Genomic DNA, 12,803 nt, shown 5'->3' on the forward strand with positions numbered 1-12,803 from the left:
CTTACTACCCCAAGCCCAAACCTCGTTGTCTTGTCAACTCTTCACAAATGTATCTCTTCTAAAAATATGAAATCTCCCTGACTAGTTGCTTCGGGACTTCCTTCTCTTGTGAGGGCTGCCATGTAACATGTAAAAATTCAACAAAACGTGTATGCTTTTTTCCTGTCAGTTTAATTCTTAGGCAGAAATCCAAAGAGGACAGAGAATTTTTCATTCCCCTACCTTTCATTCAACAAATACTCATTACCCCTCTGCCGTGAGCCAGGCACTACTTTAACATAACATTATGACAGTGAAGGGGTTCAGAACAAGTCTCCCCCAGATGCCATGGACACATGGACTATTTTGAACTAAAGTCAACTGAGAATACCACGGGTCAAGAGAAACTTTTGCCCTCCCCCTAACTGCCTTAAAGAATTTAAGTAAGTGGTTGATAACAGAGAGAGAGAGAGAGAGAGAGCTATTATCAGACATAACTTTTTTAATGTGAAAGACTCAGCTTGGCGGGGCAGACATGTGATTATGAAACTCTAATCTTATCTGCTGTGGATTGTCCTTCTCCCCTCCGTAACCCCAGGCCCCTCTCCCATTCCTTAGCTGGGGATGTCATAGAAGCCTTAATTGCTTGACTGCCTTTAAGTCTTATTTTTTACAGGGCTTCTGTACTTTTGAAATTAAATGTTTTTCTCCTGTTAATCTGTTTTATGTCATTTTAATTAGTAGATCAGCCAAAGAACCTAGAAGGAAATAAGGGAAAAATGTCCAGCTCCTACAATATACAAAGATGAAGAACTCACTCTTTTAAAGATGTCTGTTTGGGGCGCCTGGGTGGCTCAGTCGTTAAGCGTCTGCCTTCGGCTCAGGTCATGGTCCCAGGGTCCTGGGATCGAGCCCCACGTCTGGCTCCCTGCTCTGCGGGAAGCCTGCTTCTCCCTCTCCCACTCCTCCTGCTTGTGTTCCCTCTCTCGCTGTGTCTCTCTGTCAAATAAATAAATAAAATCTTTAAAAAAAAAAAAATAAATAAAGATGTCTGTTTTTCTGCCCCAGTTAATTAGTGCGATGCAGTTATGATAAAAATTCCAGAGGGTTCCTTTTTCCTTTAAACCTGAAACAAGTTACAGTATTTTGAAGGGGAGCAGAATATATCATCTCAAAATATGCCTCTTTGAGTATGTATGATAAACTTACATGCACAACAGTTATTGCTGAATGTGGTAAGAATTTTGTGGAAAATGTAGTAATATTAATCTAATACCACAACATCTACATCCTCTCTGACAAAGCATTTCAATTCTAGGTTATCCTCAAGAAATAAATTATGTACAGATCTCCTTTAAAATAGAAAAAATAGAAAGCACATTATGTTAAATACTAGAGATTTTACTTAAAATGTATCATAGAAAATGCTTGTGATGGAGTATTACACAGACATAAATAATCCCTTTTTTCACTTTCCCTAATGTAAAATTTCCAAAGATTCAACTGAAAATAGATTTCCTTTGGCAAAGGAAATTGACTAAACTATAGAACAGAATAGAATTTTTAGTAATGGTTCTGTCAGAGAGCAGGAATATCCTGTCCTTTTGGGGGCCCTTCTAGCCTCCAAATTGACGTGAGACAGATTAGCAGGAAAATACCAAGTTGACATAAGACAGATTAATAAGAAAATATAAACTATAATGGTATACGTACCGGGAATCCATACAGACATGAAATTTCAAAGACAGTCAAGTAAAATGAAGTATATATGTCTTTCTGAACTAAGGAGAAGGGGATGGGAGTCTGGAACTTCAAAGGGGAGGAATGTAATTCACAGGAAGAGTAAATGCCTGGTAAATAAAATGTTTCTGGGCCACTCAGAAACAATGGAACATAAAGGGCTTTGATCAAACCGGCCTTGCTCCCCCCCATCGTGTGTACCTAGCACATAGTATAAAACAGTTCTCTGCTGTGATAACTCTCTTCCTGGAGCAGGTCCTCTATCTAATTTCCTTTTAGGCAGTTGTGGAGGAGGTAAAAAGCTTTTCCAAAATTTACTGGATTTTAATAATCTTCACGTCAAAGGGAGCCATCGTAGGGTGGCCTGCCTTTGGCCCCTACAGTTCCAAGTATAGTGTTAAAAGTGGTACATCAATCAATAGGGAAAACAATTATTTTAAACATGTGGCTTATTAAGGAATTGCCAGGGAATTGGTTAAAGTGTGCTATAGAGAATTCTTAAGAAGGAGTAACAAGTAGATACTAAAAACAACTTTTTTGTCTTTAGAAAAGGGAAATTAAAATGTAATCAGTGTAAAGAAGTTCCAAAACGTCATACACGGCACTGTGAATTTTCTTTGAAAAAATATGTGCACCTATCTAGTCACCAAAGTCCCAAACTAGCCAGCAGGACTAAGTGTTCCCTGTGTGCTGGGATAAAAGGTTGTTATCTCATTACTTCCCTTTTTTGTATTTCTCACAACATTCGCGCTTGGCGTTCGCAGTGGAAAGCAATTTTTAAAGTTTTCAGAGTAACAAAATGGTTACGAGGGACAAACAAAACATAGCACAGGAAACCTAAGACTCGTTTTTTTTGGTCTCGTCGCATTCCCTCCCCCCACGGGGTGGCACTTCCCGTCTGTCGGAGGTTCTCAGTTCGGTCCGCAGCAGCGGGATAAAGGCTGCAGCACCGGGGACGCGACCAGACGGTGTGCGGTCTCCTGTCCTGGTGTTCCCTGGGAGTGGAGACTGGAAGCTCCTAGAAGACTTACCAGGCCGATACCCCACAGAACAGTTGGTGAGGGTGGGATGCAGTTAAAAGGCCTGTCAACTAAATGATAAGGGAAACAAGGTTGCATTACAGAAATGTTGCCGTGAGAAAAGGCAGCCCCTAGCCCAGGAGAGCTACTAAAAAGGGATCCTTGGTACAGAGTGCAAAAGGAATTAAAAACACGGGATTAGGCCGTAAATCCAGACCTATGCTCCAAGTAATTTTTAGGATTCTTCCAGAGGGGGTCTTAACTAGAGAAAGAAACCCAAAGTCAAAGGGGAAGACTTGGGTGTTGGTAGGAAGCTTGGCTAATGCAGATAGACTGAAGTAGCAATTGCCCAAAAGGGTAAGCAATGATGAGATGTATACATTTTAAAGCTGAAGTTAAAAACTTTCAACATCTCCTTGTCTCACCTAGTTTTAACCCTTGTAAGGTCAAATGCTAAATGTGCAAGTCGCCTGGCTCAGATGTTTCCTCAAGGACCCTAGAACCTAGAGGCCTCTGAAATACAGTGCTGTCTTAATGATGGTGAGCTCCCATTTTCCTGGGAAGACTTGGCCTAACTCCAGCTAACATAAGACTCCAAATTGCAACACTACAGTATTTTAGATGGGCTGTGTCCATTTAGCTACCCAACAGAGTGAGATTTCTTTTTGTCTTTGCTATTCCTGTAGCAGATTGCCTGTGATACGCATCACATTCTGGTTTAACGCTTATTCAATAATAAAACTTCTGTTTCCTACTACCTTTGTGGAGCGGTTTCCTGGGTTATCCCCCCAACACCTTCTGAGGGTCAATTATGTATTTGTGGCTTTCCATTACTTCCTTTCTTGTTTTAAGATTTTATTTATTCATTTGACAGTGAGAGAGATAGAACAAGCTGGGGGAGCGGCAGGCAGAGGGAGAGGGACAAGCAGGCTCCCCACTGAGCAGGGAGCCCGATGTGGGGCTCAATCCCAGGACCCTGTGATCATGACCTTAGCCGAAGGCAGACGCTTAACTGACTGAGTCACCCAGGCACCCTGCTTTCCATTAATTTCTTGAATGATTTTGATAAAAGTCTCTCCGTTCTTAAAAACCAAAAAAAAAAAAAACCCTAAGTATTCTATATATTATTTCAATGCTATTTTTATAGCTAATATTCTAGTGCTTGTCTTTAGATATCTGACTTATGTTCATAGCCTGATTTAATGAAACTTTCAAAACTTCTTGATAATACTTTTCCTAAATCCAGGCCCTAAATTTTGAATAATGAAACCTTTAAGGTATTACTTATATCTAAACTCCCGTAGTTTCCCAAGTGGCCACTGGGCCACACATAGTTTCTCATTTCATGAGAAGAGACATAGTTTGTATTTGTGGTTAACCACATACAATTGTGAGAACTGTTTTGTTATATATCATGCAATAGGAAAAAGAGCAAATAAAAAATAAACTCTACATCCTTGTTAACCAGACAAAATGTTTTAATATGCTTAACAATTATACTTTTTAAATAGAATAGAACATACTTGCATTTGCTTAATCTTAATGTTACATTAACTGTTACTTTTCACTTGCAATCACCAATGACACATACATCGTTTCTCCATCATAAAGGCTGAAGGAGTGCCAATTATGATCACCACCCTTACAAGACAAACAAGAATACCTTTACGAACTTTAAAAGTTCTCTACTCTTTGTGGTAAGTGATGGAGACCAGCAATAGGCCATTAATTGTCCCTCCAGGCTAATAAGTGACCTTCTGAGTTGACAAGCCAGGTCGCATTTTCAAGCTGAGGTCAACTATAATCAATCAGACTTAAAAAAAAAACTGCCACTTTTTCCTGACAGAACACAAGTTTCTGAGTTTTGATCTGAACATTTTTCCAACTCTCAAGCCGACTCTCCACTAGGACATTTGCCAGGATTTTACCGGAGGTAGAAGGGTTTTCCCAGTGTCCACGGAACAGCAAAGTCTTGGAAAGGAAGCTGTGCGGAGCCGACAAGCCCTAAAAGCTGTCACAGGGCATACCCCCTGGAGGAAGTTCCGCAGCATCCTAAGATACCAACGTAGGGCAAGACGCCTCGGCACAGGGTTGGTTGGCAGGAGTAGCGACCTGTGCGGGTGACGGTGACCCGCGGCGAAACCTGGCCACGCGCACCAGCGATCGCCAACAAGCCAGTGTCACGGCTCCTCGGGTGAAAGTGGGGGGAGCCCTGAAAAGGGCCATTTGTTTGTTTGCGTGTGACGGCTTGGGTGAGGCTCAGCCGCCGAAGCCGTAGAGGGTGCGGCCCTGGCGCTTGAGCGCGTAGACCACGTCCATGGCCGTGACCGTCTTGCGCTTGGCGTGCTCCGTGTAGGTGACGGCGTCCCGGATCACGTTCTCCAGGAACACCTTGAGCACCCCGCGGGTCTCCTCGTAGATGAGGCCGGAGATGCGCTTGACGCCGCCGCGCCGGGCCAGCCGCCGGATGGCGGGCTTGGTGATGCCCTGGATGTTGTCGCGCAGCACCTTGCGGTGGCGCTTGGCGCCGCCCTTGCCCAGGCCCTTCCCGCCCTTGCCGCGGCCGGACATGACTGTTGTAAGCTCTGTGCGACTCGGACGCAGCTGTGGCCGGGCTCGTCCGGCAGGACTAATTATAAGCAGAGGCCGGACCTCGTTGAGAACTGGAAGCGCGGGCGGGAACCGCGGCCCCGCTGCCCCACCCCGGGCTCCGCCCCCTTTGGGCGGAGCTCCAATGACTGGGGCGGGGGGCAGGGCGGTTTCCCGCGGAAGCTCTGCATTTCCCTGAGCCCGTTGGTATTTGTATCTGCGGCTCTCTTCCTATGAGAACGTGAGTAGGGGCTTCTAGTTTACAACGAGGTGCTGTCGTTTCTCATTCAGAAGGGAATGATTGTTAGCTGGGAAGGGAACCCTAAGATGCCACCCCAAAAGAGGAGTGTAGGAGTCCAGGACAAACCGTCTCAAAATGGGCCACTTTGGTATGAAGGGTAGCAGAATATGCCACCCCAAAATGTGCCTCTTTGGCATAAAGACTATTTTTGAGCAGATTATTTTTAAGAAATACCAGACGCAGGAAGAATCTCTAAAATCAGAGTAGAACTCTCTTTCTTAAGGGACATGTTACATTTATAAAGGAGATCTCAATCTGTAAGTGTCTCCCTCTCAGTACCAGAAAGAGAAGGATGATTAAATGATGATTAAATCAATTTTGTCCATGGAGAAGGCCCGAACTTAATTCTGCATCACAGCCTTGTTTACCTTTTCCTGGGAACCGATACCCGGCTCCCTGTGCGCTCTCCTCCCACATCAACATCTTTCAGCGGAAGACGGTATTTAAGGCGGTGGCTTGGGCCTTTCCAGGGAGTTTTACTCACTTCTTCAGAGTATCTCTCACGTATACAGGACGTATACATGTTATTAAACGGCTGTTTGTTTTTCTCGTTAATCTGTCTTTTATTATAGGGGGGAGGCTCACAGCACCTAGAAGGGTAGAGGGGAAATTATTTTTCCTTCCCTACACTGTTCTTTTTATTACATCAATATTTTAAATGATGGTTGTATTACAGGTCATAATTTGGCACTGCAGGTCCCATTATTTCTTTTCAAAAGTTTCTAATCTAGTTTCACAAGATTCCTTTTTTGTGTGTAAGTTTAGAATCATTGTAGTGGTTTGGAAAAAAATCCCTTTGAGCTTCTGATCATGATTGCATTAAGTATAAATTAATTAGAATACAATTAAAGCCCTACAAAAATCAAGTACTTAAATTCAGAAACTTTGTGCTTCTAGTTGCTTTTAAGCCTTTTAATTTTAATGACTAAAAATTTTGTTTTTTGTTTTGTTTTTAAGTTTTGGTTTTTATATAATATTTAATACGGGTTAAATTTTTGCATACATTGAATTTTATTTGTAAAAAACAAATACAGGATCAGACTTTGAAATTCTTGACCCTAACATAATTTTGTAAACTCCTCTAACTAATGTCACCCATTATTCAATTGTTTTCAAAAGTTCTTAGTAGCCGAAACTCTACTTAGAAAAACCTCATTTTAGGGGTGCCTGGGTGGCTCAGTCGTTAAGCGTCTGCCTTTGGCGCAGGTCATGATCCCAGGGTCCTGGGATCGAGCCCGCATCGAGCCCCGCATCGAGCCCCGCATCGGGCTCCCTGCTCAGCGGGAAGCCTGCTTCTCCCTCTCCCACTCCCCCTGCTTGTGTTCCTGCTCTCGCTATCTCTCTCTCTGTCAAATAAATAAATAAAATCTTAAAAAAATTTTTTTTTTACTTTAATAAACATGGACTTAAAACATATTCTATATTATATATAAAATGCTAAATAATGAATATTTATTTTTGCTACATATTATCATATTATTAAGAGTCCACATTTATCTTAAATATGTATTAATAGTATGTAGGGGAGAATATTTCCCTTCTAAGTTCTTTGGCTGATCTAATAATTGATATGAGACAGTTTAACATGAGTAAAACAAACTTCATATGTAGGGAAGCCTCAAAAATATAAGACCCACACTGCACCCAGTTAATTGAGTCTTATATAACATCCTGAACTAAGGAAAAGGGTAAGGGTCTGGGAGAATAAGGGGAAAGAAAACCATTTACAGGCAGGAGAGAATTGTTTGGAAAATAAAGGTTACCTTGTTATGCAGATAACTTTGTTCGGTTAAAAGGTATCTCTGGTAATAGCTCTTTTCCCGGTACAGGCCTCCTTTCCAATGTAAATTTAGGCAGTTGAGGGGAAATTAAGAGGGTTTCCTGAATCTGCTAAATTTTGACTGCCTTTAGCTCAAAATAATCCCTATACCGGGGGCACCTGGGTGGCTCAGTAGGTTAAGCATCTGCCTTCAGCTCAGGTCATGATCCCGGTGCTGAGATTGAGTCCCGCATCAGGATCCCTGTGTGATCTCACTCGCTCTCAAATGAATAATATCTTAAAAAGATAATCCTCCTTATGCCAAAGAGACATATTTTGGGGTGGCAAAATCTGCTCTCCTTCAATAGATTTTTAGGGACATTTATTTTTGGTCAAAATACATTTTTAATATTTATTACCCTAACAAAATAAACATCTGTTACTTTATTCTTCTGTGCAAATTTCTTATTTCTGTATGTACCTCTTTATCATGTATTGTGTTTTGAAATAACTTCTAAACAGTATCCTAACAGCTAAAAATGTAAGTGAAGGATGATCACAGCAAAGGACTCATTGCTACTCCCTCTTTACCAAAACCCCCTCCTGAAACATTACCACTACACCAGGAAAACTAATATTTTCATAGAAACAATCTAAACAGTAAGCACATGTAAAAGTCTGGAAGATGAGAGATTTATAAAAACCACAAAAAAACACACCGTCAGGGGAAAGGCATTGTTTGAGAGCCTCAGAAATTTGTCTTGGTTGGGTGATCCCTAATTCTCCACCCTGGGTGTTTGCCCTTGTCCAGAGTCCCCACCTTCCTCCAAAGCACCAGTGCCCCAGGTCACTGAAGCTGTTTCATTCTGCCACCAGGTAACTACAATTCATTAGCATCCGTAGCATTTATTTAAATGTGAGATTGTTGATAGATTGGGGGAGCAAGCAGGAGGTAAACCAAATTAATAATGTCATCCAGAACAACCTTTTTCCAGATAAATTAATATCATGAACTGAAAAGGCAATTTCAGCCTTTCAAACTGGTCTTTGCTCCTTGGACCGGTCTCATCCTCACGCTGCCTCCACTGGTTGATTGCTTTCAAGTTGCTCACTTAAAAACCCCGCTGTTTTCCGTCACGCTTTCCATCCTTGTTTAACTTTCAACTTCTTTTTTGGTTTTTATTTTATCGTTTTAAAAAATATTTTATTTATTTATTTGAGAGAATGCACAAGCTCACAAGTGGGGGGCAGGGGGAGGGAGAAGAAGACCCCCCGCTCAGCGGGGAGCCCAACACCCGCCCTGGGATCATGACCTGAGCCAAGGCAGACGTGTAACAGACTGGGCCGCCCAGGTGCTCTTTTTTGTTTTTATTTTGTACCACTTACCTATGTTATATGGTTTTTGTTATTATAAAATTAACACAATTTATTGACCATATTTTATGGGGTCGTCATTGAACTAATGTCAAGGAAGTTGCAAATATGAATAAAACCCACTCTCTAAGGGATTTTGTCAACTACTGGATAAGATGCACAATAAATCTCATTTGGGAAGACACTATTAGGTGGTTTCATGGAGTCTGCGGAGAGAGAAATTAATGGGAAGACCAACTCCAGAAAGAAAGCTTAAATACTGCTTCCATCTGGGTCAACCACACTTCAGTTTAAAAAAATTTTTTTTCCCATAAATCTTCTGCTACTAAAATTGAACTTTACGTCCTATGAAAATAGCTTCACAGTGTAAACTATGAAGTTCTAACTTGTTCTTCTGGATCTAATTGCAATTACAAATATCTGAATTTTTTTTATCAAGACTGTTCAAACTTTGTTACCTCCTTTAAAAAAAGTTTAAAATGTTTTTCTGATTATGTAACTAATAATAGTACACACTTTATCCAGTGACATTGGAGTGAGAGTTGATAAACAAAAAAATTCAGTCAACAGGGAATCATAAGCAATGATGTATCACGCTTGGGTATTTTATTTTACTTAAAACAAAAATGTATATTTATTTGTCAATTATTCGATTATGGGCTCATTGGTTTGATAAATCAAAACCACACCAATAATAAAATTTGAAAAACAGTTTAACAATGTAGTGGTTCTTGTGAGGAATACGAACAATGCAATAAAGCAAGTACTAGCAGTTTTCATCTGTTGGGGCGAAAAAACTTGTCCTTCCTTCCCTTCTAGGTTCTTTGTGTGGTCTAGTCATTAAGTTGACATAGAACAGAATAACAAGGGAAAAACATTTAATTTTGTTCATGCAGGAGCCCCACACAGACAGGAGAGGCTCCCCAACAGTCAGGGGCTCATCTAAATTTGAGGCTTGTATGTTATCGAAGGGAAGAAAGAAAGTTCACAGGAAGATGGGAAGGGCAAATGTTCGGCAAACAAGTGTTTGCCCAGCCTTGCGGAGACCGAGGACACACAGGGAGGAATGTGAAGGAACAGGTCCTGCGGCCCCTCAGCTTACCACACCTGGCTCATACTCTTTGTACTTATCTCTGCGGATCGCTCACTTCCTGGACTGGACCTATTCAAATTCGTTTAGGCAGTTAAGGGGGGAGGTAAAAAGCTCTTCCTGAGTATTTTGAGCCCAATTGTCTTCAGCTCAAAATAATCCACGTGTCAAAGTGGCTCCTTCTAGGAGATTTGTACTGAACCCTGTCACGCCATCAACATCAATGATAAAAACAGCATATGTTCTTACTAAAAGAAAGAACTCACAGGCTTTCCTTGAGCTGTATAACTACTTGACATTTCTAGGTCTAAGAGAAATTGCTGTTTAAAATTTACAAACTCAGATAATGCAGGTGACTTTTTAAGAGGGAACAACTGAACAGTCAGATTTACTGAAATCAGGATCTGGGTCCTCTGACATCATATAATCATAAATAAAAAAGACACGTTTTTAAAGGTAACATTTACCTCCTCTTTGTGATTGCTGTGGTCACTTCAATTCTGTCTGTCTTGGCTTGTGATTGCAGTTCAGGTTTAACTATAGGACATACAAATATTTCAAGAGACTCAGAAAATAAATTTATTCCAACAGACTAAGAATGCCATAGAATCTGATTTTCATTAAGATATCCATGAGTAAGAAGTAAACATTAGCTGCTGTGTCCATGGGTGGAGAGGAACAGAAGGCCCTCTCCAGCTAGTGACTTGGTGACGAGAAGGGTATGATGAAGGGGGTGAAAGGGGCAGCGGCGGAAATGGACAGCATCATGACTGATTGGGTCCCCATAGTTAAGGTAAAAATCTGACTTACAATGTCCACCTTTCACAGCTGTTGCAAAAGCACATGATCTTCCTAACGTAATTCCATGTCATCTTTAGTCATTTCTGTGTATGTGGACAACTACGAAATGCATTCTCTGCCTGAACCTATTTGAAACAAGGAACCTACCACTCCGTGTGACTAATGCAGGACCTTTTAGTGGCGTGAGTCCTACTCAGTGAGATTCAGTTGAATTAGGAGAAAAGGGAAGGTAGGCCAGTCATAGTGTTTCAGGACTTTCTTAGCTCAGCTTTCTGGTGCCCACTGTCCTCGGTCCCGCTGCTCCGACGAATGAAGAGGGAGACCAGACAGAGTGGGGGGCAGCAAAGCAAAGTTTTATTAAGAGGATAGAATCAGCTCTCCACTTGGGGGAGGAATCCAAGAAAAATACCCCCCCGAGCAATGAGAGGAGTTTGCCTTTTGTGCAGTTTTAGCTGGGGTTCTTTCAGGGCAGATCCTTCAGGATTTCTTCATGTCTTTGATCAGCTGGGGAAGTTTTCCAGCGAGGCTATCTTCCCGAGCCCAGCCCCCTGGGGTTGTTTTTCTCTGTGGTTTTTCAGGGAGGCCGAGCAGGCACGATGCCGATCTTACCCCTGGGGCCTCTGGTCCTACTGTATGGCTCTCTGCCTGTCCCTCTCCCATCCGTCCCTGCCATATTCCCCCCTCTGAACAGGTAACTCCTAACTGCCGTAAGGAACAGGGGTGATGACCGATCTATGGCTACTTCCTGCTGGGGAGGGGCGTCGACTGGTTCAGAAGTCTGTCCAGAGGCCCCTATAATAGGTAGGAGCTGTCTCCATCTGTGGCTGCATAGACAGGACCATTTGAAGCCTGATGGACTCTAAACGAGAAGACACAAATTGGATAAGGTCATTTAGAATACAAGATCGTCAAAGAAGCAGAAGGAAGAGGACTAATACTGGGGCCATGAATGGCCATAGTCAGCGTAACAGCTGGGCCCGAAGGGAGGTCCACCAGGAGGAGAGGTCCTCTATTTGGGCCACCAGGTTACCTGATGAATCTGAATGAGTGACCACCTGACCCGTGTTGTTAATATAAAAGTAGCTTTCTTCCTGGAGGGGGGTGCAGGTACCCCCTGCGTGGGGGTTAGGAGGTCCAGGGCCTGGGGATTTTGGAGGGCCATGCCCTCAAGGAGTTTCTTTGCTGTGTGCGTACTGCGAGTCTCTATACCCCAGGCTTGGTTTGGTTACAGCCTGCGGCCTGTGGCTGGACCCGGGGGCGTAGTCCGTGAGCGGAGCTAGGTAGGCTAAAGAGCATCGCCCTCTCCACTGCGGGGGTAAGGCGATGTATGCCCTTTTCCCACAACAGAAGAATAAACCGTCCTCTGCTTGGAGATTTAGGTGGAACCCATATTTAAAGAGAAGCTTTGGCGGGGAGGTAGAGGCAGCTCCTGACAATTTTTTCCATATTAGGGAAGCATCTAAACGGAGCCGCTCGCCCACTGTGGAAGCAAGTGAGCTGGAAGGATAGATTTTAAGAAAGAATTCTTGGGATGAGAGGAGTAAACCTTTGGCCAATCCTAGTGTAGAAGAATTGCAGGACACCTGAGACCACCCTGCTGAGCAGGAGTTGTTAGCGGAGGTACAAAAAAATGTCTTTTCCTTTGGGGGATACTGGGCCCGGAGGAAGAGGTGAGGTTTATCAGGATCTTTGTAGGAGCTGAGGGAGTTGAACAGGGAACCATTCCAGTGTTCCTCTATAGAGGTCGAAGTGACTTGGAAGGTGAAGTTGCATTGGGACGTGGAAAGATTTCCTACAAAGAACCCTGAGTTTGGAGTGTAAATGGAGTTTTCAAAGCAAATAGGGAATGTTGTTGAGGTACTGAGCTGGAGCCGATCCAACCAGGCAAGGTTTGGGGTATTGTCGGACCAAGGGACACTGGCTACTTTGGTTTCCATGTCCTTCTTCCAGGCTTTAAAAAATAGTTGCTCTATATTTTGAGTGGGGAATGAATTAATATAGGAGACAAAAGGGGTGACGGAGTAATTAGCCCGTAGCCAGACCGCAATAGGGGCGGGCACAGCAGTTCCTACTGAGTCATTCCCACATATCCAACAATCAGTCAAACTGAGGGGAGTGGCATTGAGTTGAACCCATCCTAGAGTCCCTGCA

General features: G+C 42.8%; 1 protein-coding gene across 1 annotated transcript; it reads right to left on the minus strand.

The window, feature by feature from the left end:
- Nucleotides 1-4,969: 4,969 nt before the first annotated feature.
- Nucleotides 4,970-5,332, minus strand: LOC116628654 (histone H4). Its single transcript, XM_032399018.1, has one exon. It carries the CDS (start codon nucleotides 5,307-5,309, stop codon nucleotides 4,998-5,000), a length of 312 nt encoding a protein of 103 aa, XP_032254909.1. The 5' UTR covers nucleotides 5,310-5,332; the 3' UTR covers nucleotides 4,970-4,997.
- Between the last annotated feature and the right edge of the window lie 7,471 nt (nucleotides 5,333-12,803).

Source organism: Phoca vitulina, unplaced genomic scaffold, assembly GCF_004348235.1.
Source record: "Phoca vitulina isolate PV1807 unplaced genomic scaffold, GSC_HSeal_1.0 scaffold125, whole genome shotgun sequence".
In the NCBI taxonomy this organism is placed as follows: Eukaryota; Metazoa; Chordata; class Mammalia; order Carnivora; family Phocidae; genus Phoca; species Phoca vitulina.

Coding starts and splice junctions, on each gene's coding strand:
- LOC116628654 (XM_032399018.1), bottom strand. CDS start 5,309: ATGTCCGGCCGCGGCAAGGGCGGGAAGGGCCTGGGCAAGGGCGGCGCC.